Source organism: Camarhynchus parvulus, chromosome 6, assembly GCF_901933205.1.
Source record: "Camarhynchus parvulus chromosome 6, STF_HiC, whole genome shotgun sequence".
NCBI lineage: Eukaryota > Metazoa > Chordata > Aves > Passeriformes > Thraupidae > Camarhynchus > Camarhynchus parvulus.
In genome coordinates, this window is record NC_044576.1 from 18,757,458 (window position 1) to 18,784,263 (window position 26,806).

Sequence of the window (26,806 nt, forward strand, 5' to 3'; positions counted from 1 at the left end):
CACTAGACCTGGTGTGTAACCAGGGCCTTGCCATTGGCATACTGCACCCAAGCTGTATTCCCATCTAGTAACACTATAGAACTGTTAGAAATAACTTTGCTGTCAAAGTTAGTGTATTTCAAGGTTTGTTTTCTTTTGCAGGTAGACCACCAGATTAACACTAGGGACAAAGCACCTATGGATTCTACGGGTATGTTTTATATAAAAGTTTTGCAGTTAAAGCTGGCAAATAAGCCTTCTTAAGGTCAATAAATGATTTCTGGTGTATGCTAATAAAATGACTTCTTGTCAATTTTATATGCCTGTGAATTGGATAGTGAGCAAATAATCTGGGCAGAAAACAAGGATAAAATGGTTAGAGTGTCTGAACAGGCATTAAATGAGCTGAAGTTCTAGCAAAGAAAAGTAGTACCACTTAGGCTGTGGGTCCTAGTGGTATCCTGACAGGCTTTTAGAGTACTTCTATGTAATTATATAAACTTAATTCTACCATTTAAAAAACTACCTAAATACTAGGTTTACTTTAAAAAGCCAAAATGAAGTGTCTTGTCAGTTTAGTTTAAAGATGTTGAAGAGATTTGACTAATTCTAACCAAGCTTTATATGGTTGATATAAGTTAAAAGTGGAAAAGGAAGCAGTAGAGTAGATGTCTCTTGAAAATATGTAAGTTAAGCATATGAGTTCCAGATATTTAAGAAATGGGGTGGGAACTTAAACGGATTTTTTGAATGAATTTTAGATTTTGAGTGGTTTTTAGAAGGTTTGTTATATCAGTTTTTACTTATTAATTTTTTAATGAAGGTCACTATGTTTATATTGGTTTGTAATATTTTGTACTTGGCAGATTTGGAAGATATCTCACAAGACTTGGAACAATCTATCACAACTGCAAGAAGCTACATCAAGTTTTCTGTCTGGGTTTCATTTTTTGAGATTTACAATGAGTGTTTTTATGATCTACTGATTCCTATGTCAAATGACAAGAAAAGAAAAACACTACGCCTTGCTCAAGACATCAAGGGATGTTCTTTTGTAAAAGGTGAATAGAATACCTTGCTAATTGCCAAATATAATTTTAAAAGTTGGTCTAAATGTAATGATGTTTAGATTAGAAGACTCAATAACAAAATTATTACATTCTACATACAGAGAAGTATCCCTGCTTTTAAAACTGTTTTATCTTTTCTCTTGACTGAAACTGTTAAAAGCCTCTGTACTCCGGTGTCTCGATATTTCGTTGCAATGGGAAAAATATTGGAAACAAATGACAAATTTTTAGGAGTTTGCTTTTTTCCATTTTCTTAAAAAAAGAGGTCAGTAGTTCTTAATGGTATTTATAATTGGCTCAAACGTTTTTTAGGTTTTTGTTTCTGGGATTTTTTTCAGTAGTCTCTGGTAGAGAAGCAGACTTTAGACAGATGGTCATCAAATTGCAGGCAAAATGCTTCTGATTTTTTTCAGTTAAGTTGATGGTCCTGAAAGATATCCATATGACTTCCCCTTCCTCCCTTCCCGCCCCCCACCTCAACTGTGGTATAAATTGAAGAAGCTGTTCTTTATTTTAGGATTTAGAAGGCAGAGTTCTGCTTTGCTGAATATGACTATAGAGCTTTCAATTCATATTAGACCTTACTTTTTTGACTTGTCTGTGCTCAGGCTAAGGTTGCTCACTTAATTTGAATGGAACATATTTCATGTGCTAATAGAATTGTGAAATGATGTGATGTACTTGCCCTTCCTTTTCTATGAGAGGAGGCATTTTGATCTGATTTGTCATCACGTAAGTTCTGTCTGAAGCAGATGCAATAAAATGCTTCTACGCCTCAAGTAAATGTAGTGTCCTTGCTGTGCATACATAATTCCCCATAATACTTATTTTGGTAATGTTATCTAAAAAATTATCATATTTCTTCTTCCTGAAGATCTGCAGTGGGTTCAGATTTCTGACTCTAAAGAAGCTTTTAGACTTCTAAAACTGGGATTGAAACACCAGAGTATTGCAAGCACGAAACTAAATAATTGCTCCAGCAGAAGGTAAGAAACATTTTGATTAGCACTGGGCATAGGATGATGGGTGGGAGGAAGGAGAAGCTAAAACGTGGCTTATGGTTTCTAGGAAGGGAAGAGGCTTTAACAAGGTCTAGATTTCTAGGTTCAGGTTTGGTGTCCTTTAGTAGTGTGTGGCACAATGGCTTAAGACAAAGGGATTCAATTCTTCAGTAGGGTGAATGTGTACTAAAGCTCACACTATTTTATCAAATACTTTACAAAAGCACTTATCTAAATATCTGAGGAAAAATCAAAATACATGCTACATAACCATCTCTTTAAAAGTTTATATCTGATTGTGTATGCTTATATGTGTTGACAGATCAAGAAATATTTTGAACAAATGTTGTGGAGGCTAAGAATACTTCGAAACTATTCATCTACTTTGTCACTTCTCTGCTGATTTCATTTTCTCCTTTTAGTCACAGCATATTCACAGTTAAACTACTGAAAATTGAAGATTCAGGAATACCAAGGGTGACCCGAGTCAATGAGTAAGTTCAGAACAGTCTCTCATGATGCAGTTGTCAGTTACTCCATGTTGGTGTGTTGGTGCTGCACCCAGTGCTCACTGGCAGAGCCTCCTGCATGTGTGGTGGCTCCCCACTTCCACTCTCATGCAGAACTTGGCCCTCTCCCTCAAGCCATCGGGTGTCAGTGCTGTTGTGTCCTGTCACCTCTGCTCAGCACAAGGTTCTGCCAGACTTCTTTACTCCTACACTCGTGCAAGTCCCCAGAAGGAAGAGGATGAAGAGGTGGTGGGTGGGGTGAAATAGGAAACATGTTGGACAAATATTTAGCAGAAAACAGTGGGAAATTTTTTTAGGGAAGCAAACTTGAGAGGGATGAGGAAAAGGGATCATTTTTAAAAGTGAGTAATTAGTGCATCTTTAAGGTAAATACAGTGATTTTTTTCCTTGTCTGCTTTCAGATTGTCATTGTGTGATCTTGCTGGTTCTGAAAGATATACCAAGACCCGCAATGAGGGTGACAGATTGAAGGAGAGTGGAAATATAAATACCTCTCTCCTGACTCTGGGCAAGTGTATTAATGCACTCAAGAACTGTCAACAGTCAAAGTAAGTCCTTTCATGAATTGCCAACTGGTTGTGTTTTTTAGGTGTTACCTGCATTGTTTAAAAGCTATTGTTTAAAATATACAATAGTAACACTTAAATTTTTGGTAGAAAAAATGTATAGATTTCTGACATCTATACTGGAGTCTTATTGATATACAAAAGTTGTCTTTAAACTTGCCTTGTTTTGCTTTTTAATTAAATCACTTAAATTATAACATCCTTTAAACATGCTATCATAGAGGTTAGTGATTTTACTTACTTGTTCTGAGCTTGGCTTATCAAACAAACTTTGGAATAAATATAAATTTAAAATTTATATTTAAAACACCTTTGTCACTAGTGCCATAGTAAGAGTGAAGCTTTCAAGTCTTCAGGCTGGACAGTTCTTACACTGACTGGAATTTACTGGAATTTCTGATCACCTGTTCTTTTGTCTTTGAAAGGTTGCAGCAGCACATACCCTTTCGGGAAAGTAAGTTAACTCATTTCCTTCAAGGATTTTTCAGCGGAAAGGGGAAGGTATACATGATAGTAAACATCAGCAAATGTGCATCAGCATATGAGGAAACACTCAATGTGCTGAAGTTCTCAGCCATTGCACAAAAAGTAAGTGTGTTGTAGTCTATCTTGTTGATCAGTAACTTTGATTTGCTTTAAAGAGCAGGTTTTCCCACTTTAAGGAATATGAATTTAGTTACTAGATTTGTCTCATACTGCAGTCATATTTCTGATTACACTGGATTGAGCTTTATCTCCTACAGCTTTTAAAAAGACTTCATTGGGACTTTTTTTCCTTTGGAGTGTGGGGGTGGAAGCATCATGAAAATTTGTAACTCCTATGAAATATCCAGCCTAATAAGAAACTTACTGTATTTGGAAGATTTTTCCTGAGATCTGGGTAAATTTCTCCTGCAGATACAACATGCTCTCACTTCTAGCTGTCTTATATACTACTTCTATCTTAACTTGGAATATTGCTCATCTGAAGTACTGATAAAGTAGATTGAGCACCAAAGAATGTGAAAGGTCATCTTTATGTTCACAGAGGCTTCAGTGGGAAGGTGGAAGCAGAGTCAGGAGGAGTAAGTGCAGTGGTGTAACTTTGGCAAAGTTGGAAGATGTAAGTGTGGAGGATCAGTGCTGTAGCTTTAATGGAAGCCATGGAAAGGTTTTGTTTACAGTTAAGTCCATGTCTTTGGAATTTGGGCAGGTTAAGTACAATACCAGGAGACTGTAGTGGTTATAGAACTGTGAAAGAAATAGGTTTTTGTGGGATGGTGTTCATGTAATGCAACTGGAAACTCAAAGTACAGGAAATGAACAATCTGTTGCTGCCTCTTGTAGGTTATCCGGTGAGTGAGACTTTGGATCCTGGGATCCAAAGAAGGATCCAGGCTATAATGTGACAACTTTGTACTCTAGCTGGAAACTGGTCTAAGCGTGACTCTGAACAGAGGATGGATAAGCTGGGAGAGTGCTCTGCTCAGGAGATCTTTAGGAGACTGCAGCAGGTCTTCACAGTGCCAAAGGAGCTTTAAAAAATACAAATAACTTCTTGTTCTTGATTTTTCTGGGTAGGTTTTAGTTATGGACACATCTATTCTTCCCCAAGATGAGTCATTTGGCCAGAAATTGGCAGGAGAATCATCACTGCTTAATGTCACTAGAATGCCAATCCCAAGGAAAAGAGCTACAATCCTATGGGACAGAACCTTGGAAGATGTGTTTGAAGCTGATGATGATATGGAGGAACAGCCCAGTGTGTCAAGAGAAGAAGCAGTGCAGGAAAATGAAGGAAATGAAGTTGTTATTGCAAAAGAAAAATATATGGTATGTGCCAGGGCTACTTTAAGAATAATGATAGCATGGAGCCTTGAAGCAGTGTATTCTTCTGGATTGCTCCATCTCACCCTTTTTCTTTTCTTCCCCCCTCATTACCTAATTCTACCTAAATCCAGTGTTTGGAACTACAGATGGGATTACTTGGTGCTTATTGTGGGAAAAAATATTAAATTTGTCAAAGTGCAAACTGACCAGTAAGAATTACAGATTTGGCTTTCTCTTCTTTTGGTATCCTGTGATCAATACACAGAAGATATTATCTATTTTGAGCAACACAAGATGGTTCCTTTGTTATTTTATGCACAAGAAAACTCCGGACGCTGTTCTTTAAGAAACAGCAATTTTAGTCACTTGTGGGGAAGACAAGGAGCAGGGGAGCAGAGGACTAGGGACCATTTTGTGGAGGTTTCATTAATACCCAAAAAGGGGCATCTGGAAAAAGAAGGCCAAATTCTGTGGATCTTAAGTCTATCTTTAAAAGGTAACTTGAAGAATTTGTGTTATAAACCTGGTGTTCTTTGGAAATACCCACTCTGTGTTAACCTAAATTGCTGTGTTAATACTGAACAGGTAGTGCAATCTACTCATAAATCCCTCTGTTTATGAATAAGCTAGTAAAAGAACTGGAAAAACTATTCCCAGCTGCAGAGTAAAGTGTTGTAGTGTTTGAGGAATGGGGAAAAATCTCACTTGTGGTAAAGTATTTCTTTATAAAAAGCATGCTACTTGTAATTCTAGATGCTGGTGAATCTGGTAGAAGAGCTGAGGAACAGACTTATTACTGAGAAGAAAAATAAGTTACTGCTGGAAATAAAAATTCGTGAAGAAGTGGTACAAGAATTTACAGATTATTTTGCTCAACGGGAAATAAATTTCAAGTAAGCTGGCTTTAAGTGGTTTTAAAGTTACTTGTTAAGAAAGTGAAAGTAAATTTACTTATTTCATAAATCTCTGTTGTAAGAGACCACAATCTTCTGCTAGATCTGATCTTCTGCTGCATCAGTTAATGTTGTTGGGTTCTGTTTGGATTATGAGCTCAGGAAAAATGCTCTTTAGAAAAGGCTTTGAATTTTCTGTGGGATGGGTAGGAATGTGTTTGTGTATAATTTTTAAATAGTGTTTTTTTCCTGTAGAACTCTTTCTAAGGAAAGAGCTGCTTTGGTAAGTTTTGGAAAGAGTGGCATTTACAAATTCTTTGGTTCCTTTTTGTTTTAGTGATACTCCAAACATTGCTGTCTCAAGCAGCTCAGAAAAAATGCTTTTTGTTTAGTGCTATCCCTAATCTGTGTATCTGTATCCCTCTTAGTCTTCTGGTGTATGTGAAAAATACTTCTGGTTTAGGGTAGCAGCATTGTTTTGTGTATTGTTTTGTTGTGCCAAAATAAAGAAAGCATCTTTGTTAGTAGGCAACTGTGCTAATAACTTTTTAGCCTCTGTCATTGCTAGCTTTTATCTGACTTGTTTTTTTCTCTACTCTAGTAAGTGCCTTTCTAATGAACGAGAGCAGCTTGAAGAAAATGCTGAAAAACGCCTGGAAATCTTCAAGGAACTTGTAAATAGTTGTACTAAAAATGCAGATGAAAAATGTGAATTACAAGATCGGCCTTGCAGTGAGCAAGCTGGACCTCTGGTATTTTTATCTGTCTGCCCCAAATGTCCCTTTTACTAACTACCTGTTATGGTCATGGTATTTCTCAAGAAGTACCCGGGATGGTTTCAAGGAATTGCACACAATGTGACTGTGTCCTCAGCAGGATATGTTTATCTTACTTAATAGATGAGACTGCTGAGCCTTGGGATTCAGGAATTTTTGGGGTTTTCTGCATTTCTCCAGCATAAAAGTGGCAATTATTCTGTACAAAGAAATTGGGAGAAAAGCTGCAAATTTTTTATGCTATAAAATCCATTTCATTTAGTGCCTATTTAAAATCTTTGAGGCTGACTTTAGGCCCCACATAATGGACTATGCTGGAGTAGCCACAGAAGCTTCTCTCTTAGGACAGTAGTAGCTACAACTGGAGCAATGAAAATTTTTCATCCGCCTAAGCCATATCTAGACTCTTAACTTGAGTCTGTCTCTTGAGAGTTTGAAACCCTTTTAAAAAAGAGGCAAGATGTGAAGCCAGTCTTTTGGGTATAACTTACTATGATAAGTTACCACAGACTTATTTGCCCTCACAAACTTTTCCTGTCATATGAAAATTTCAGATGTATTCCGTCTAAAAGAGTTTGCTTGCTCTGTTGATTCGATATTCTCATTGGTTTAAAATACTAACTTTTATAGTAAACTCGGAGGGGATGTTTATGTGGAAATACAAGGGGAAATGTAATGGTAGGTAATTAAATGTTACGAAAATAAAGCAGCTCTAGCTTGATACTGGAAACTGGTGTGTGAAGGTAGACAAACTGGCAGTCAGTGCATATGAACCCACAAGATGGTTTTGAAGTCAGAATTATAACTGTACTTATATATTAGAATTCCTAACAATCTTCCATATTTTATGTAGAAATAATGGCTTTTGTATAATTATTTGCCATTTCTAAATGACTCTAAATTATTTCAGAATGAAGAAAACAGCACAGGCTTAGATGCCTGCATTGATTTTGGAGGTGTTATTGATTCTCTACAAAATGATATCACTGATATCAAAAATCAGGCAGAAGCAGCACACCAGTACATTGTGTCCTTAGAGGACCCACAGGAAACAATTGGTTGTCTTGAAAAACAGCTGGCAAAAATAACTGCCGAACTAGTTGAGACCAAGGAAGAGCTGGAAAGGAAAACCAAAGGTAAGCTGGGTCTAAGTGTGATATGAAAGACACAAAAAAAGAAATTAAGTACTGTAAAATAGAAATATTAATCTCATTGTATGGGATTGTGTAACCAAATCATATGTATAATGGTGTTAATCCATTGTTTTGTGTATGTTCAGGTTAAGCAATTCTATAGGCCTTGCTTATTTCATTTTTAAGATGAAGCTTAAAATTGTCAACTGCAGACTTAAGAATTGTGCGGTAAAACATTAAGGTTATTGATTTCCTTGTTGTATTGTAATCCCTGTACTTCATGTTTTGCTGATGCAGATTATTCAGGCATCATGTGGATCTTTGGAGCAAAAACTAGCAGCACATCATAATGATCTCAGCAGAGATCTGGTGATGTGATCTTTATTTTGAATGGGTTGCAAGTCTCAGTTGTCTAGTTCAGAAAATGTAAAGAACTTTTGAAATGTCCTAGCAGAAGTCAACTTGAAAATAAATGTATTCAAAAACTACTGAAGTACCACAAAGACATGGATTACTGAGTAAACTGTGATGGCTGATTATGTTATGCAGGCTTTTTTCCTGTTACAGGTTTTGAAACACAGAGGATTAAGTTGGATGAGTCTGCTGAGCAACTTAAAGAAGCAGCTGAGGTAACTTCTCAAAAAAACCTTGTGCAGAATTGTTTACTTTAATACAAAATTCAAAAGACTTAAAATGCTATTAGACTATGCTTCTAGCCCCTTTTTTATATCAAGCATAGTTTAACTGATCTTGCTTCTAAAAAGCATGATAGAGTTCAATTTAACACTGAACTTTTTTTTCTTTTTTAAGAAAATGAATATACAAAATGAAAGGATTGAAGAACTGATTGACATTGTCAAGCAAAAAGATGAAATGATTATGAAACTACAAGGTCAGATAGCCCGTTCAGAAGAAACCATAAAAGACTATGTAAGTCTTAGACATCTTAATTGTATGATACAAAAACATCTTAATATATGTTTATAATGGACTTGACTTGGGAAAATTGGCATTTTCTTTAAATAATTGCTATTTACTTCAAATGATAGCAGGTCAGTTGGCATTCAAACTTAAAGCCACAGCAAAATGTTAGCAGGGGTGTGTGTAAATAATGAGACTTCCAGAAGTACTGATCTGAATTTATTATTGGAGGACTCTAGGTGAGACTCTGGAGAACTATTAAAAAAAAAATAAAAAGACCTCAAACTGTGAGGACTTAAAACAGTGGGAATAGAGGAAGTGCATCACTGAATAAAAGAGGAAGAAAATGAGGTTTTGATACAATGAAAGGTCAATTTTAGTTTAAGTTAGAATTTAATAATGTAACAAAAGATAATTATGTAAATTAGGGGGAAAAAAAAATCAAGTGTGTTCACTCACCTCCAACAAGCTTGCACACTTTCAAGGGAAGGGTGTTAACGTGAATGTTTTGAGCAGAGTTTGAATTAAGAAGGTATGACATGGGTATCTCTGTTTTTGATGTGATCAATAAAACTTGAAATTGTATGGTCTAATGATATCTGCTGAATGCTGGAAGCTAGCTTGGCTAAATGTATACAGGTAAAAAAATCAAAACACACAGTAAGAGGTGGTTTTGGGATTTTTTTATTTGAGCCTGATGTCCAGTAACCTGAAGTGGTTTTGAGAATGTTTTAAGTGAAACTCAGCACTCTGATCCATTTCTCTTACACTGTAAACTCAAAGCTTTGGACATAGTTTATCTTGTGTTCTGTCTCTGCCTCACAGCTGCTTAATAGTAAGTCAATAGTATGGAATGCTCCAAGAGTGAGTGGAGTGTGATGGCTAACTATTACTGCTCCTTCCAAGAGCAAGGCTTTAACTATCCAGTGGTTCCAGCAGATTGTGTGGCATGAAATTTTAAACATGACCATAAACCTCAACTCTATAGTGTATTGTGGGTTTTTAATGAAGCACCTATAGATGACTAATTGGTCCTTGACAACCACATCGCTTGTCACTTGTCATCTTGCAAGTAACCAACTTTTTTCTTAGTCAAACAAATATCAGAAGTATGTATAGCAGAACTGACTAGGCTTTCAAATTGCATCAAACATGTCATGACAAAAATGATTTTTGGCTTTGCTGAAGGCTGTTAAAGCTCTCAACTCTACCAACCATGATGAGAATGTGATGAATTTTTTGAACAGACTCTATGCCCTTTTAACAAATTGGAAATTTCATCAACTCTTTTGACACTGGAAATAGTTTTTGGATGGTAAATTAAGTCCTCTTAATGAAAGTTGTGCATTTTGTAGTTCTCTAGTCTCTTGCTCTGATTCCTGTACAATGCAAAGTACTGTGTTTCTTAGTATCTGAAGTTGCAGGAGCTCTTGGTTTAAGTAATTGATCTGTCAGTGACTTTTCCTCTGACAACCCCTATGCACCTTACCCATAAAAGTTTTGTAAAAATATTTGTATAGAAAAAGCTACTAAGCCTTTTAAGTGTTCAATTCGTACAACTTCTAAGCAATTGATCATGTATTTTAACACAGGAGAACACTTTGACTACCAGTAAGAGAAAATTAGCAGAAGAGAGCTCTAACCAAGTGATTGAAGGCAGCCAGTTCAAGGATTGTGAGAAAACTCTATTGGAAGTGGGAAGAAAGCGTTGCTTGGAAAATAAGCCTACTGCAGAAGAAGAACCACCTACAAAGAAAGGTACAATTTCTACCATCACTCAACAGGGGGTCTTCAAAAAAAGCTTGGTTACTATTCCAGAACAGAAGAAAAAAGCTGGGAAGTGTAAACATTATGCTTTGAGGAGGAGATCTGCCATGTTACACTGTAAAAGGAAGTAACTGTTCTCTAAATGTAATCCCTTTTGCAGAGGGCCAGCCCTATATCATTTACTCCTAAATGATTGAAATAAAATTTTAGCTTTTAGACTCTTTCCTTTCTGCTGCCTTTCCTTATCTGTGTATGTACCTGCATACCCAGCTGTAGTTCTTAGGCAATTGCTTAACAGTTGTAGTACTAAATTTTCTGTTCCTGTACTTCTGAGAAAGTAACATCTTCTGCTCAAAGTGTTTGAAAATTTCCTAAGCAACCATCAAAGGTGTCAATGACTTACTGATTGTTCAGTCATACAGTATGTGCTGTGAACCTTGACATTTTGTTCTCTGTGTGTGCTGTGAACACACCAGTTCTGCTCAAGGTGACGGTGCTGGCAAAAGAGAAAAATTAATTTTACTCCCATTCAAGTGGAAAGCTGAAGTCCACAAATGGTGTATTTTGTACAGTTCTCATGCTTGCATTTTCAGTCTTTTTGCTGTTCTTGCTTTATCTGTGAGCTTATCAGGTGAATAAAATATTAATAAGTGAGACGGAGCTATTATGGGACTTGTGCAAAATGGTATTTGTAAGAGTTGTCTGCCTCTAACTTGACCTCAGGACCCAGCTTAGTTTTGATTTCTCATAGAACTATGGAAAGCATATGCAAAAGGAAGGTGAGAGGCCTTTCCTTTCTGTTAAAGGAGAATTATCAAATTCACATGATCACAGAAAAATGAGGATACAATGAATAAACTGAATATTAAACTATCATTCATTACATTGTGCAGTTAAAGAATAAGGCAGCACTCACTGTGGTAGATCAGTTTTAAGTTTATGGTGCAAAGAGTTTCGTAAATGGGCTAACATTTAGGCTGGCATCCAGGCACTGCTGTGGGGCTCCCCAGAGCTCCCTAATGGGCTCAGTTCTCTTCAACATCTTGATAAATAACTTTGATACAGGACACAAAACTATCCTAAGTTTGCCAGTGATAGCTGTTGACTCCCTCAAAGGGTGGGAAGCCCTGCAGAGATCCAGACAAATTACAGAGCTGGGCAATCACCAACCCCACCTGAGGCAGGAAACCCTGGCTCTAAGTACAGGTTGGGGAGTGAGAGGCTGGAGAGCAACCCTGCTCTTGATGATCCTTGAGGGTCCCTTTGAACTAAGGATCTACTATGATTCCATGAACAAACCACTTCATGAAGAGAATATTGAACTTCTGATGTTTGCTGCCCTAGAAGATGGGAGAGGTATAGGTATTCAAATTCTCAGATGGCAGACACAGGTAGATAAGCTAACAGCCAACAGGTGCATATATGAAAGACTTCGGCAGGGTTGTATTGTCTCAATTCTTCAATGTCAAGAAAGGTCTATAGAAAATGGCTGGGCCTGCCAGTACTAGCAAAAGGAAGTGAAAGTATTAGGCTAGGGCAGCTGAGGCTGTGTCATCCAGTAGGGCGTTTCTGGTTTTGTAAAACTTCAAGTGTCATTTGAAACCAAGACTAGGGACTTGGACAAACCCTGTGTTAAGATACCTCAGCACATCTTGCTTTTAGTGAAGCTTGCAAAACTCAAGTCCAGGGAGAGGAATGTGTTGTATTTTGTCTGATAAGTTTTCTTAGGACTACACAACTGGGCTTTCAGTGAAAACCATTTCCAAATACAAAATTTTTAATCTTGTAGGATTTGAAAATACAACCTTATATGCTACAGTAAGGCTGCTGTTGTGGTTGAGCTAGCAGAAGCACTTGATATATCTTATAATAGGAAAAAAATGGACAAGCAGGAGAAAAGTGTCTGTTGACTTTCAAAAACCAAAACACTATTGCTAATGCTTCAGAATGACCATTTGTTAGTGACTGAAATTGACTGTACAACTTGTTGGATCTGTTCAGAGGATGTTTCCATGCAGTACACCTGTGCTTAATGGTCCAGTGTGAGACTGCCTAACTCTACCTTACTATCGCTGCAGTACTCATCAGAATCCATAGTATCTCCCTGCAGTACATGGTTGAGATAATCTAATCCTTAGAGATAGTCAGACTTGATTTAATAGTAAAATATAGCATGCATGTTACTATGAAACCCAATTGGATTCTAAAACACTTCCGTGAAATACAGATGGAGTCAGTTTTGAAGGTGATTAAATATATGTGATTTTAGGTAAAATGGCTCATTAATTCAGGAAAAGAGTCTTATGTTAATAAAACATGGAAATTTTGGGTTGGAATGAGATGTTGTAAATCTTTCTTGGAGAACTTTACATGTAACATATTAGGCATGGTCATTAATATATCCTTTTATCTAGTTTAGAAATGTGTTGAATACAGAAGGGAGGAAGGTGCCAGACACAAAGCAAAAAACAAACAACAAACCCTGTGCTGGACTTTTAGAATTGTTTTAAAATTAAGGTGATATATAGCAGGTATAAAACTTCTCAGAAAGGTGTATGACAGCATTGCTCCCCTAAATGGAGGATCAGTAAATTGCTGCCTATATTTAAAGGGATTGTTGAATCAGTGGAGGTGGAAACTGGTTATCTCTGTGAATGTTACCTAGCTTATAGATGTTGGAAATACTAGTGAAATTAGCTAGATTTTTCTGCTAGTGGGGCAGGATAGAAGGTTGGAATAGAACTGTAGCAAACTTTTTTTTAAGTCTTCTGAACACCTCTTTCTGCAAATTATGCCTAGAAGCCCAAGAGGCATTTTAGTGCATATAAAATGTCTCAGAAGGTTCTAACAACTTCAAGACTCTAAAATGCTATGAAAGTGTGGCTTTCAGGTGGTGCTCATTTTCCACACAGCAATTACAGTTTGGTGTTGCTACTGACTTGTATATTTTAATTAACCTGAGCTGTATAGGGGCTTATTTGTTCTTGATGTTGTTTTGGTTTTGTTTTTAGGAGATAAGAGAGAGAGTTGGGAAAACTACTGTCTTGATCAAAAGAGAACTAATGATTCTGAGACCTACATGGAAATACTAGCACTAAAGCAAAGAACTGAAACCTTGGAAGGTCAGATAGCTGCGCTTGAAGAACAGTGCCAAAGAGAAAAAACTGAAAAAGAAGAGTTAAATCAGCAGATAGCAAACTTGCATCTGAAACTCTCTGCTTCTGAAGAAAAGGCTTCTGGCTTAAGTGGAGAACTTCAACAATGTCAAGCTGAATATCGGGAGACTGTTTCTGAATTGGACAAACAGAAAACTATAAATAAGGAACAAGAAGAAAAGATTATTCAGCTAAATAATGAAGTAGCAGATGCTAAACAAAATATAATTGACAAAGTGTCACAAATTAAAACAATGCAGTCCCAGGTAGATGAATTGTATAAATGTCACTCAGAATCTTATGCTGTGGATATTGATTTAGTTAATGTGAAGGATTCCTTAGACCTAAAAAAAGATGAACCAGAGACAGATCAAATGAGTCCTCTATCCATGCAGTTCCAAACTGCTTCTGCAGCAGATCTGAGACAGGAGAGCTCCTTTCACTGCAGCATTGAAAGCATTTGGGAAGAATGCAAAATTATCATTAAGGCTTCCTCACAAAAAAGCCATCAGATCAAACAACTATGTCAGCAAGTTGAAGACTTAGAGAAGAGACTTCATGATAGTGATAATTACAATAATCAACTAAAAATAAAATTAAATGAAATTACAAATCAAGAGTATCAGTCTGTAAAGGAAAAAGATCTGAATCAGTTACAAGAGCAAATCCAGAAGAAAACCCAGGATTTTGAAAAACAGGCTGCAGAAAATCAGAGAGTAATTGCACAGTTTCAGGAGAAAGTTGCCAGCTATGAGGGAGAAATAAGAGATCTTAAATGCCTATTGGAGGCTTCTAGGACTAAAGATGACAGGATGAAAGAGTTAGAAGAAGAACTAAAAGAAAAAGAATCTACTATTTTAAATCTAGAAAGTAATACAGTAGCTCTGCAAGAGAAATGTGCCAGTGTAGACAAAAAACTGAAAGAACTCAGTGATCGAGAAGCAAATTTGAAGGATGAAGTTGTGCAGTTGATGAACAGTTTGGAGACCATGAAACGCGTTCTTCAGGAAAAGGAGAAAAATGAGTGTGAGCAAATACAATCTATAGAACTGTAAGTAAATAATGATGTTACCCCTAACCCTTTAAGAATAAAATTAAGTTAAAACTCCCTTATATGAACATCAGTTTGACGTACCCCATTTGCATGTTTATAAACTTGTTAATCAAACTGCTTCTTTGTGAAATTTTTATACACTGCTCAAATTTTACATTTGCATATTCTGCAGTCTATGTTTTCCTCACCTGTTTGTATATTCTTTCAAAAATATACATCTAAATCATGTGGAACTATTGTGCAGGGAAATAGGAGCATACAATAAAATCAATTATTTGAGGATTTCTAATAATTTTGTCACAGACCCTTTCTGAAAGAAATTACATAATGCAATATTATACCCTGTAACTTGTATTCAAGTAGGGCATGTTTTCTTTGGAAAGGACTGAACGGCAAAAGGAAAGGAAGAAAGGGGAGGGGGAAAAGCCTAGGGAGTGAACAGATGGTTTTGATAACAGCTATTCTAGGTGAACAGTCTACTGTAAGACTTAAGGGAATAATGGGTGTAGAGGGTAGAACTTTGCTCAGCACTCTCTACTTTTTAAACCTGTAAGAAATAGGAGACTATGTACATCTGAAAGATGATATTTGCAACATGGGAAGGAAATTGCAATTATGTCAGGATAGCTTTAAGATGCTATGTAGCCCTTCACCTGAGTATGGTTTCTTTAGTGCTGTATCTGTGGGTACTGCACATACTCCTTAGTACAGTTTAGCATGAAGGTCTGATGGTCCCCGTCAGCACCCTGTGCTGGTGAAGCTTTGAAAGATTTCTCTTTGTGAAGCCTTGTATTGTATTGTCATTTACAGGACCTGAAAAACCTTCCTTTAGTTAGTTTAAAAGTCCAAGACTTCCTACTGGAAACTCCTTGAAATAAATGTGATCACTTAAAAATAAACCCATCAAACTTATTCTTTACTTTACAGAACTTGTGATGGCAGGATTTATTGCAGTGTTATTGGGATTTTTCCCACATTTTATTGATCTTTATACTTACAAGAACTGGGATGTAGTTATCAACTTTAAACTTACTTGCTTTTAACCTTGTGCTTTTCTAGTTTATAAGGTCACCTAATGATAAAAATGATTGCTCTACTGTGCTTAAAAAGATAATATTTTTAAAAATTGAGTGTTCAGAAGTGAATCTGAGCAGTTTGTTACTTCAAGCTCATATAGTAAGACATTGAAATCCAAATGTAAAATTCTAAAGCTTGTCATTGATCTGATAGAGCTGAGATACTATTTGCTAATAAAACCAGCTAAGAGCCTGAGCTAGCATGTAAAACTAATATTATTTATGTCTCTTAATTTCTAACCCAAGGCTACGTAAAGATCTTTCTGAAAGCTCTGCCCTTGTACAAAGTTTGAAAAAAGATTTGCAGAGGAAAGAGGAAGAATACACAGATTTGAAAGAGAAGTTTTCTGATGCCAAGAAACAAATTCAGCAAGTACAAAAAGAGGTTAGTAATCTTAGGCAAAATGTTTCTTCTGCAAGTTTGGGCTTCTGTTATTAAAACCTGTTTTCACAAACCTCAGTCTATGGATGTTAAAAGAGATTCATAATAAGGCTATTTTGAGTGATACATTTTAAGTATCTTCCCTTGTACACTACCAACCCCTGAAATCCAATGGAGATGCTTGCAAAAATTTAAGTAGTTGATTATCTAGATAACTTACAGAGATTGTAAAAGGCTTATAACTAAATGTAAGTTTTGCTTGCTCTCTTGTTGCAGGTGTGTGCAATGCAAACTCAGGAGAAATCCCTGAGGAAACAAGTTGATGAACTTGAGAAAATTAAAAAGCAGTTTAGTGATGAATTAGAGTTCAAACAGCGCACAATCTTGCAACTTAAAAAGGTATTTTTTAAATAAAATTTTACTTGCTCTTAATTTTTTAACTAATCTACTAATGAGACAAGTTATTGAAGCAGCTGGAGAAAGCTTACAAAAGCTGGGGTAAAAATAGGAGTAGCCAGCTGAAATGAATTTTAACAGATGAATGAAAAATGTTTAAAGAAATTCTCATGCAGGACTTATTTAAAACAATTTGACAATTAGTCTAGTAAATAAGTACTTAATACCTGCAGAGTTTCTGATTAGTTGCCCTTAGATATGTTAGTAGTAATGTCTCTTATTTTTAAACAGCTGGAATGCTGCTTTATACTATATGAAGAACTTATTCATTGAAACTGTTTGTCTTAAATGCCTTATTTATTATTTATTAAATTCAAAATGAAAAGCTATTAATTTCTAGCATATGTATTTGTTTCTTTCAGCATGTTCTAATTTCTTTAATTTGCTTTCAATGTGATATTTAGGACCAGTTGGATAAAGAAAAGCTGGAAGAAATCTCCAAACAGTATGAGAGAACACATAAAGGTCAGAAAGAACTATAATTGTTCCAATTTTTTGTGTGTGTCTGCAATCACAACATAATGAATGATCATGTCAATAACAAATTTGGAAAGTCTTGTATATTTATATTTTAGAGTACTGAGGCACTCCAACCTGGGCATTAAAATCTCACAGTCAGAAAGTAATTTTTATTGAATTGTTACTAGATATATTTGTAAGGAAATAAACAGTCTCAGATTAAGAAACATAAGTGGAGAAAATCTTGGTGTTCATTTAGTCAATACTGGGATTTACTTGGTTTTATTTTACTGTCCATTTTAGCACAAGCATGAACCAGCACACTATTGTGTATGGTAGCACAAAGTTTCTGCGGATTTGATAAAAATGTAGGGGTTGAACAGCAGTTAATTTCTCATAGCCACACAAGCCATGCTTTGGTGTTTTAACACCAAAACGCACATCTAAAGTTAAACTGGTGAGAATAGAATCACTTAAGAATTTGGGATCTGGAAAGTTCAGTATAGACGTTCTATTTCCTTGTAATAGAGCTTTTGATCTCAGGGAGTGGAGAAATGACTTGTAACTAAGGCAGTTTGAGAGAATGGTGGGAACTAGGAGGAGGCTCATCTGTAAATTAATTTTCATATTTTCAGATCTGTGTGCAAAGGAAAAAATAATTGAAGATATGCGGATGACATTAGAAGAACAAGAACAGACTCAGACTGAACAAGATAAAGTGCTTGAAGCCAAATTAGAAGAGACCAACAGATTGGTTTTGGGTAATCTCTACGTGGAGAGGGAACAGGGAAAGAAAATTGCTTTGAATGTGTATTATGGTAGCTGCTTTACATTTCTGGTTTTACTTATTAACTGCTATTTAGGTGTTACTTTTACATAACAAATAGCAATTTCCTAAAAGGCTTCTGTTGTCTGTGATCATAGCTGGTAAATCCAAGCAACTTCAATAAAAGGATGGGAACATGTTCAAATACATGTTTAAAATAATACATTATGTTAACTCATTTTTTGTTCTTCCTAGAACTGGAAGCATGGAAGCAGAAATATAGAGAGCTGAATAACCAGTGCAATAGTGACTGGCAGCAAAAGATGAACAAAAATGAGGAGAAAACTGTAAATGAAGATGAGCAATTAATAAAGCTGCAAAAAGAACTGAAGGTAAAACATAATGATATAATTCATACTTAAATCTAAAGCCATAAGGCCCATTTAAGGAGTCTAAGGTTTTTTTTGTGTGTCCCTGTCTTCAAGAGGCTAGGGCATGATATGGCAAGTTATTACACTGGTAAAGGAAACTTCCTTTGAAGCATCAGTTCCAGAGATCTCTCCTGTCAGTTGCTGAATCGAACTCTCTCAAGATCTTGTGCTTGCTGCATGGCCTGTAAGCCCTTCCTGCAAGGCTGAGGACTTTCCTCTAACTCTCCTTGGATTAGAAAGTAGACTTATTTTCTGAGCAACTTTTCAGGTGCTTCCTGTTTTATGTGGTAAAATGTCTGACAAGAGGTTTGATTGTGATAGAAAAGGAGACGAAGTTGCTGTGGATTGAAGTGACATTCTTAGGCACATGCTGTCTGCCTACCAATCAACACCATTCAACCTGTCCTGCATTGTTTCCCTTTCAGTCTTGAAGCAGAGATTAGTTTTCTAGCATGTTCTTTAAGGCAGCATAAAAGCTTGGGGATTTGTAAGGTAGAAGTGTCTGTTTACCATTACTTTTGACATAATGTGTCTGTGATTGACCCAAAATCCTTTGAGGAGAGAAAATTCTATTCCATGAAGATGTGCCAGTCTGAATAAGAAATGCTGAAAATTGATAATTTTTTGCAATACAGAAGAGCAACTATTATACAATATAATAATATATATAATGAGTATAATAATATATATATAATGAGTATAATATTTGTACCTGGCAGTATGCTAGAGTAAAACTGTGCTATTGTTTCTGTTATGTTTTTGAAATTAATCCATTCAATGGTATTCTGAATTTTAAGTCTTTTTTTTTTTTACTTTCTACTTACGGTTTTATTTCTGATTTCATCAAATTAGGAGAATGAGGCAAAGTATCAAACTGATAGGAAAAAGTGGCTTGAGGAAAAAATGGGACTCATAAATCAAGTAAAAGAAGCTGAGAACCATCGCAACAGGGAAATGAGAAAGTTTGTGGAGGATAGAGAACATCATGTGAAGCAACAAGCAGAAATTGTAAGTGACTTTGTCTCAGCAGTGTCCTGTAGTGTCTTTTGTGCAGAGTAAATCACATAGCAAGTGTTGAACAGTGGGGGCACTTGAGAGTAGCTGGCCTTTGTCAGTTCCCTTACTTTGTCACGTGACAAAGCCTAGATGAGGTGGTCTCAATACGAAAAAGGAAGAATAGGAGGCTCATAAAATGAAAAATCTTAGCACATAATGGAAGTTACATGCCTGTTCCTTGCTGTTCCATCACATTATGAAGTCTTCAAAGTTCATATTGTGTTGAAAACACCAATAAATAACCTACACTTAAATTAATTGCTCCTTAAAAGCTAAGAAAGCTTACTTTGGAAAATACTTAGTCAGTATGCTGTGGTAGTGTGTGCTAGCATTGGGAGACTGATAGTTACTAATTAAGGCACTTTGTTCACTGGACTGCAGCAACTTCATAATTTTTTAATCAGATGAAATTTTTATATGAATTTCTGCAATCTAAAGCTACATTTGCATCTAGGAGTAGTTAGCAATGCCTTTCTGGACCTGCAATCAGTACAGGAGGATGTTAGGAGTTTACAAGTAATTTTACTTTATCTGTCACTTTTCTTGACTGAGAATTGTAATTAATAAAGTCTTCAAGCGAGCAAACAGGAGCTGTCGTTCTCAAAAAGAAAATTCGCTTCACAAAGAGTATAAATACAGATTTTCTAGTTGAAACATGGCTTACTTTTGCATATTTGTACTGAAACTAGTTCTGTGTGAGCTTTAGAAGATCTGCATAGGCTCTTAAGCTTACTAAAGCTATAAAATATTACTAACTGTGCAAAACAAAACTAGCAGCAGAGTTCAGATACTGTGTAGAGGGGGTGTTCTATTCTAACCTACCTTTTTTGATGTTTAGGAAAGACTTGCTGCACAGCTTGTAGAGAAGGACAGCAATCTTCAAAAGTGGCGTGAGGAAAGAGATGAGCTAGTAGAAGCTTTGGAAGTACAGCTCAAGACTTTGGCTTCTAGTACCATAGAAAAAGATAAAGAAATAGAAAGGCTGAAACAGGCTGCAGTAATGGCTTCAGAAAAGGTCAGTTTTCTCTTTTTCCTGTGTGAATTTTTGAGAGTTTTTTGTTACCCATCGATTCTGCAAAATATTATAGTTGCTCTTTGCATTCTGGCCCCATTTTTTGTTATTAAACACTATCATATTGAAACCATTTGCAGCTAATTTTAAAAGAAAAGCTTTATGTTTGTTTGCAACTGAATTTGTAATGGTAATCGGAGTTTGAAAATATTTCGTAGTTCAAGTAAACACTCTTGTGAATTTGGACTGGATATCTGAAACTCTCCCATTTGTTGTCTTTTTCACAGCACCAAGAACTTCATGAGCAAATGGGAGGTGAACTTAGAATTCTAAAAAAGCATAGTAAAATAAAAAGTTTTGTGTTAGGTTTACTCAGAATCTTACAATGCTTTTCTTCACTTTACATAAAGGCGTTAAATTATTGGCTGTGTATTGGATACCTGACTGGTTTAGCCTGCAGTTATAAAACTGTCATGACCAAGTAATCATAATGATGCTCGTGATATATTACTTTCTCTTGACAGTCCTGAAATTTGTGGCAATTTTTGCTATGTTTATTAGGATAAGGAAACTGACATAGAAGATCTGAAAAAACAGCTGGCAGAGAAAGATGACTTTATAAAGGAAATGAAACAGCAGATAAACCATGACAATCCTCAGTCTTTGGCAGAAGTACCTGTGCCTGAAGAAGGACAAGATAAAATTGATCAGTCTGTCAATAAAGAGGTATGTTTGTTTATGTATTAATGATATGTCAATAATTCTGTTGTTTTTTTCAGTATATATTTCTGTATATAGTTCTGAAAATTCCTGGGAATGCTACTGGGATTCTGGGTGGGATTCCCTCTCAGAATCCCAGCAGTGCCTGTTGGAGAACTACCTTCTGGTTTTCTGTGAGCTTTTATCACTTTCTTTTTTAAGAAGAAGGAGGTTTCACCTTCAGGGTGAACCAAGGTAAGAAAGAACAGCTGTAATTCTCTAGAAGGGAAAGAAAGCTCCTTAAAGATAAACTACAGAAATATTATACTTTTATCACAAAAGGTGCTGTTTTATTACTGCCGAGTTCCTGACGAGCAGCAGAGTTAAGATGGAGACAATCACTAAGGGCTTATGCCCTTGAGGAAAAAATACTTGGAAACAAAGTATCAGGCTGAGGAAAATTCTGTGATCATAGATACAAAAAAGTTCAAAATTTAACAAAAAAGGTTTTAGATAATAAGGCTTAAGCTCTGCTATAGTTGGTTTCTTCACTTCTGTTGTAAATGTTCTGAAAGCTAACAGCTGGAAAATAGAACACCTACTTTGCAATCCATTGGGAGAGGGGGGTGATATGTATTATATAGTATTTAACTCATAGTTAGTTTAAATCTTATTTTCATACATTTTCCACATAACCTGCAGGACCATTCTGAAATTGTCCTTGATTCTACTGAAGTGTCCACAGAGGATGGAAAAATGAGTCGGTTCCCAGAACCAGAGATGGAAATCCAGTTCACACCTCTGCAACCCCATAAGATGGAGGTGAAACACCAGGGCAGCACCTCACCAGTTACAGTTAAAATGCTCAAGCCAAGAAGGAAAAGGAAGAGTGTAGAGATGAATGAGGTGTGAACTTAACCAACTGACAAAATCTGTTGTGCAGCTATTCAGTTTATTACTCTGATCATTTATTAAAACTCTAACTTCTTATTTTCTGCTGAGATCCAGGGATGTACATAGAGGGTATTATTTAAACCCCATGTCTCCCAAGTGCTGGATCTCTGGTCTGTGTTGAATAAGGTCATAGACTTCAGTTGATCCAGACTCTGTCTCCTTGTGCCTGATTTGCACTTTCTCTTTAGCTTTTACAGTTCTCTCTCCCAGCCAGTGCCATTTCTTGCTGTCTCCAGCTCTTATCTATGAGATTACAGATCAGTTCTATGAAATAGTTTCTTTTGGTTTAGGTGGTCATTGCTATCAATTATAATTTCTTCTCATTTTCTTTAGGATTTTGTGAAGAGTGAGAACAAGAGAAATGCAAAACCTCCTATGGCTGACTCACCTTCTACAAGCAACAAAAAAATGGTTTGATTTTGTTCCATTTTTGGAGTCAGTTTAGCCTTTTCTGTAGACTTGTGAAGAGTAAATATTCTTATGCAAAAATATCTTATTCTTATTGATGTATTTCAACAGGATTCTTTAACATTTATGGTGTCTTTCTACTAAGCTCTATAAGCCAAAGGGTCTGCATTTGCCAAGAATGTGTAGTGTCCCAGCTGCAGTGTGCAGTGATTCAAAGGGGGAAGGATGTTGTATATTGAATAGTTAAAAAGACTAGTTTGAGCATGTTTGAGTGTGATGTTATAGGCAATGCCTTTGAAGTAAAACTAAAGTTTATCCACATATATGGCAACTATAAAAAGATTCTTTTAGGCCATAGTAGTAACCTGGGCAGGTTCAGAAGGTGAGACATTTATTTGCCCCATCAGATTCTTTTATTTCCAGTTAATACAATAGAATTATAATTAGCTGTCAAGTAAAATACTCTACAAGTTTTAATCTGCCTTTAAAAAAAACTGTTTCCTGTATGACTCATGCTCTTAAGTGTATTCTGTGAAAGTTTGATGATTTTTCTTTCTTCTTGGTGTAAAATGAGGTTGTCTACATTACTTGCTGTAGTGATATCATTACTTAATTGAACAAAGGTGTCACTAGCGAAGCTCAATGTGTCAGCTGGAAAATCACATTGAAGTAAAATGAAATGAAACTTGAGGATTAAGTCAATTTTCAGCTTAAACAATGATCTTGTATTTCTGTACAGATGTCTACTGCACAATCTCTTAGAAAAGAATACTCCTTAAGAAGGCAAGAATCTACTCTAAATAAAAAGTCATCTAAGAAGAAAGATGGGACACTACAGAAAATTGGTGATTTTTTCCAAAGTTCTCTACTATTATTCACTCTAAAGGTTTGTACAGTATAAATAAGGCTTATTTGCTATTCTCTGGCTGCTGTAGAATGGCAGACAAGAAAAGATTGTCTTGGTTGTGAGGACCACATAATTCTAAAACTTAGCTTAAGTGCGAAATATAAACCAGGCGGAATGAAAGATGCAGTGTGAAATATGTGCATATTTATCATCAAATCAATGATAACTTTTGGGCCCAAAATCTTGGAGTTACTCTGTACTTATTCACCTCTAAAGGCAGTTGTAGAAACTACCCAGCTGCTGTGAAAAAATCAAGGATTGAATCCAAACTCCAAATCTTACCTCATTCTATAAGCAGTCTCTTGTTGCTGTGAAAACTTTATTCATGTTTTTTGATGTATGTTAATTTTACGAAATCGGAAAACCAGTGACTCATGAAAATATTTGGAAGATTTCATTAAACTGAATATAGAGCAATTAATGGATTTTGTTAAGTTTAGTTATAGCCTTGGGGAGATGAATTGCTTGGACTTTGCATTGAAGGATATGTTTTTATTCTTTCCTACAGCACGAAAGATCTCTGGGTCACTGTGCTTTTAAAAAAGATTAAAATTAGCAGGGACCACAAGGAATCACCAGTGTTTAATTCTAAAATACACTATTATTTATTTAAAACAAAGTTGGTCGTTTTTTAGTGTGGACAGTTAAAATAAACTCCTGTACCAACGTGAAAGCTTGTCCTGCTACAGAGTACATCTTTAATTATCTGACATAATACAGTCTAGATAAAAACTGTGTGAAATTTTTTAGAATTTCTGTTTATCATATTGGTTCCAGGAGCACAGTATGTATTATTATAAATGGAAGCCAAACTAATAAAAATTTCATCCTTAATTTGAATACTCAATTTGAGCAAATGAGTTCTATTTTGTAACCTTTATTATCGTGTCCTGTATGGTTTCCCTCTTTTTATAACAGTATTGCATATTTCTTATTTTTCTCTTTTTTCTAGTACATATACTCCTCTCTTTATAGATCTAGTACTTGTTTGGTTAAACTACAAAAAGGTATAGAAGAAATTGACTACACTGTGCTTGTGTCAGCACAAAAGTTAAGCCTGTTGTTCAGCTTAGTAGTCTTTAAGTGAGGTCTGAATCCTAATTGATTTTTAATGCGCTATTTAAATGTGTCCTTTAAGCTTTTGCACCTGAAGGTACAGAAAATTGCTTCCAGCTACAGAAAACTGGTAGTTAAATACGAGTTCTGAATTTATATACTTGAACTTTGGTCTACACTGGTTTAATTTTTAAACTGTTTTAATAAAGCCTACTTTATTCATGAATTTTGAGGCTCACAAAATCATGACATGTATTTATGATAAAATTTGTCTTCTAGCAAAGAAGCTTATTGAGACAATAAGCTCTCCCAAGTCTGCAGAACAAGAAAATGTCAAAGAAAATGAGCTCAAGCCAAAACGAGCTAAGAGAAAGCTGTATACAACTGATATTTCTTGCCCTCTGGATATCCCTAGTTCTTCAGTAAGTGATTAAGATTCCTCTTTTCCCCACTGTACTGTTTTTCTGTAATCTTAAATTAAAATTAACTATTAGGAGAAAAAGACAAATCTGAAGGTCTAATCAAGTTTCAGAAGAGGTTTGAAAATAACAACTTAGATATTTTTCCTACCTAACCATTCCTTTTGGTCTTTTCTGTCTGCTGTTTTACTAATTTTTTTCTGGTTTTCTGTTTTCTCACCTTTCTTTGGCTGCTGACTGACTGTGTAGGTGATACAGCAATGATAGAGATACCTCCACATCTGAATTCACAGATATCTTGTAGTGTGTGCAGGATTACTTTTTCTCTGCTACAGCAGTGAAGTCTTAATTTGTTTTTCCAGTAGTTGCAGTTCATCTAAATGTGTAATAAAATATATGTATGTGTGTATATATATGTGTATATATATATATATATCTGCATGTACAATTAACTTCACAGGTGAGCACCAAAGGTATTTTTCAATTTCATTTATGCCTAAGTGTTATTTGGCCATAGCATATGGATACATCCATGCTTTTCAAAGTACAGTCTAAATAGCCTTCTGGATGTGTTTTAATTCTGTGGCTCTGTCTAAACTAGTCTAAGAGTCTTCAAGGCCAGAGTTTGATGTGTTGTTTCAGAAATCCAACGTTATGGTTTAGACAGTAATTGTAGTGCTGAGCATTCTTCTGCTCTGCTGGATGTACATCTCTTCATTCTGTTCCATCCTTTCTTCCCTATGCTATGGTAAGCATTTGCCCATACTGATTTTTCTGTAAATTGTATGAATGGATGCAAAAGAACCCACAATGCTGTCCATAGGAGGAGGAAGTAAATGTCAGAAGTGCTGAGCAAAATGAGCTAAGAAGCTTGGAAGTGAAAGAAAAGGTGCAAGACTGAATCCTGGGGAAGTCATAGAAAGCTAGAGAAATTTAAGCTTAAAATGTTTTCTGGACACTTCCTGTATCAGAAAATGAATATTAGATTCTAGATGTGAGAGCTGCATTCAGGTAATATTTTTCTTTGGACTTTGGTATTTGTTCCAGAAAAAATAGGATTTTTTGTTTATGGCATTTGTTGCTTATCATGATGCACTAAGATTGTCTCTCTATCCTGACAAAAAAAAAGGTAACAGAATCATAAAATTGTTAAGTTTGGAAAAGATCTCCAAGACCATTGAGCCCAACTGTTAACCCAGCACCACTGGATTAACTCCACAAAACCATATTCCCAAGGGCTACATCCACACATTTTTTGAGCACTTCCAGGAATGGTGTTTACACTACTTCCCTGGCCAGCCTGTTCTACTGACTGACCACTCTCAGTGAATGGGTAAATTTCACCAGAGTGACTCAGGCAAAACTCTGGAAACAAATTCTGGGAAAAACTATTCTGTTGGGCACACAAGTCTAAAAGTTGAATGTCATTTGTCTCTGAAGAATGCTGAATAACCATCCTTTAATCCATCTTTTTCAGATCCTTGTAGAACAGAAAGAGAAGGAAAGTGATCATCTAATCATCAAGCGACGGCTGCGATCAAGAATAGCAAAATAACCTTGCAAAAGTGTGTTTATATTTCTTAGTTAGGATCTATTCCCATTGTATTATTCCAGCTTGTTCTATGTAGGAAGAAATAGATAGTTAGTCATGCTTCAAAATCTGTACATAGTTGTATAGAATTGTTCTGACTCCATTAAAATTATGAAGTTCAAAAAACCTTGTGTGTGAAACTTTTTTTGTTTACTTGAAACAACATCTTTGGAAGTGTTCATAACTTACTCCTTGTGCAGTAAGAGATGTGCCTGTGTGGAATGGTGTAAATTTCTTTTTTTAAGGCAGCCTATCTATCTTGACTTTGAGTGGAAAGAAATGAGTACCCATTGATACTTGTATAGCCTTAAATTCTTCTAAAATATTGAAAAAATTGCTTGCCTCAACTTCAGCTCCTTTTTGGTGAACTTCATTTTTTCATCCTTATGGCACTCCAGTTACAGACAAAGTGAAGGCTTCTGGAAGGAAAATGTGAGGACACTACTTCATAGAGGTCAAGCCTTTATCTTTGGCTAAAGA

The 26,806-nt window shown here is 35.8% G+C and overlaps 1 protein-coding gene across 1 annotated transcript in view; it reads left to right on the plus strand.

Annotated features, from left to right (window-relative positions):
- The window catches only part of KIF20B (kinesin family member 20B), a 31,634-nt gene extending 5,194 nt beyond the window's left edge, over window positions 1-26,440 (plus strand). Inside the window, 28 exon segments of the mRNA XM_030951509.1 lie at window positions 142-190; window positions 846-1,040; window positions 1,924-2,035; window positions 2,473-2,544; window positions 2,982-3,128; window positions 3,572-3,734; window positions 4,707-4,958; window positions 5,709-5,848; window positions 6,450-6,600; window positions 7,535-7,760; window positions 8,325-8,386; window positions 8,568-8,687; window positions 10,271-10,436; window positions 13,457-14,651; window positions 15,977-16,115; window positions 16,389-16,511; window positions 16,973-17,033; window positions 17,663-17,788; window positions 18,049-18,185; window positions 19,077-19,232; window positions 20,119-20,295; window positions 20,854-21,018; window positions 21,694-21,897; window positions 22,279-22,356; window positions 23,093-23,216; window positions 23,219-23,239; window positions 24,596-24,738; window positions 26,213-26,440. Coding sequence (XP_030807369.1) covers window positions 142-190; window positions 846-1,040; window positions 1,924-2,035; window positions 2,473-2,544; window positions 2,982-3,128; window positions 3,572-3,734; window positions 4,707-4,958; window positions 5,709-5,848; window positions 6,450-6,600; window positions 7,535-7,760; window positions 8,325-8,386; window positions 8,568-8,687; window positions 10,271-10,436; window positions 13,457-14,651; window positions 15,977-16,115; window positions 16,389-16,511; window positions 16,973-17,033; window positions 17,663-17,788; window positions 18,049-18,185; window positions 19,077-19,232; window positions 20,119-20,295; window positions 20,854-21,018; window positions 21,694-21,897; window positions 22,279-22,356; window positions 23,093-23,216; window positions 23,219-23,239; window positions 24,596-24,738; window positions 26,213-26,290 — 4,782 coding nt within the window. The 3' untranslated portion in view covers window positions 26,291-26,440.
- The last annotated feature ends 366 nt before the right edge of the window (window positions 26,441-26,806 follow it).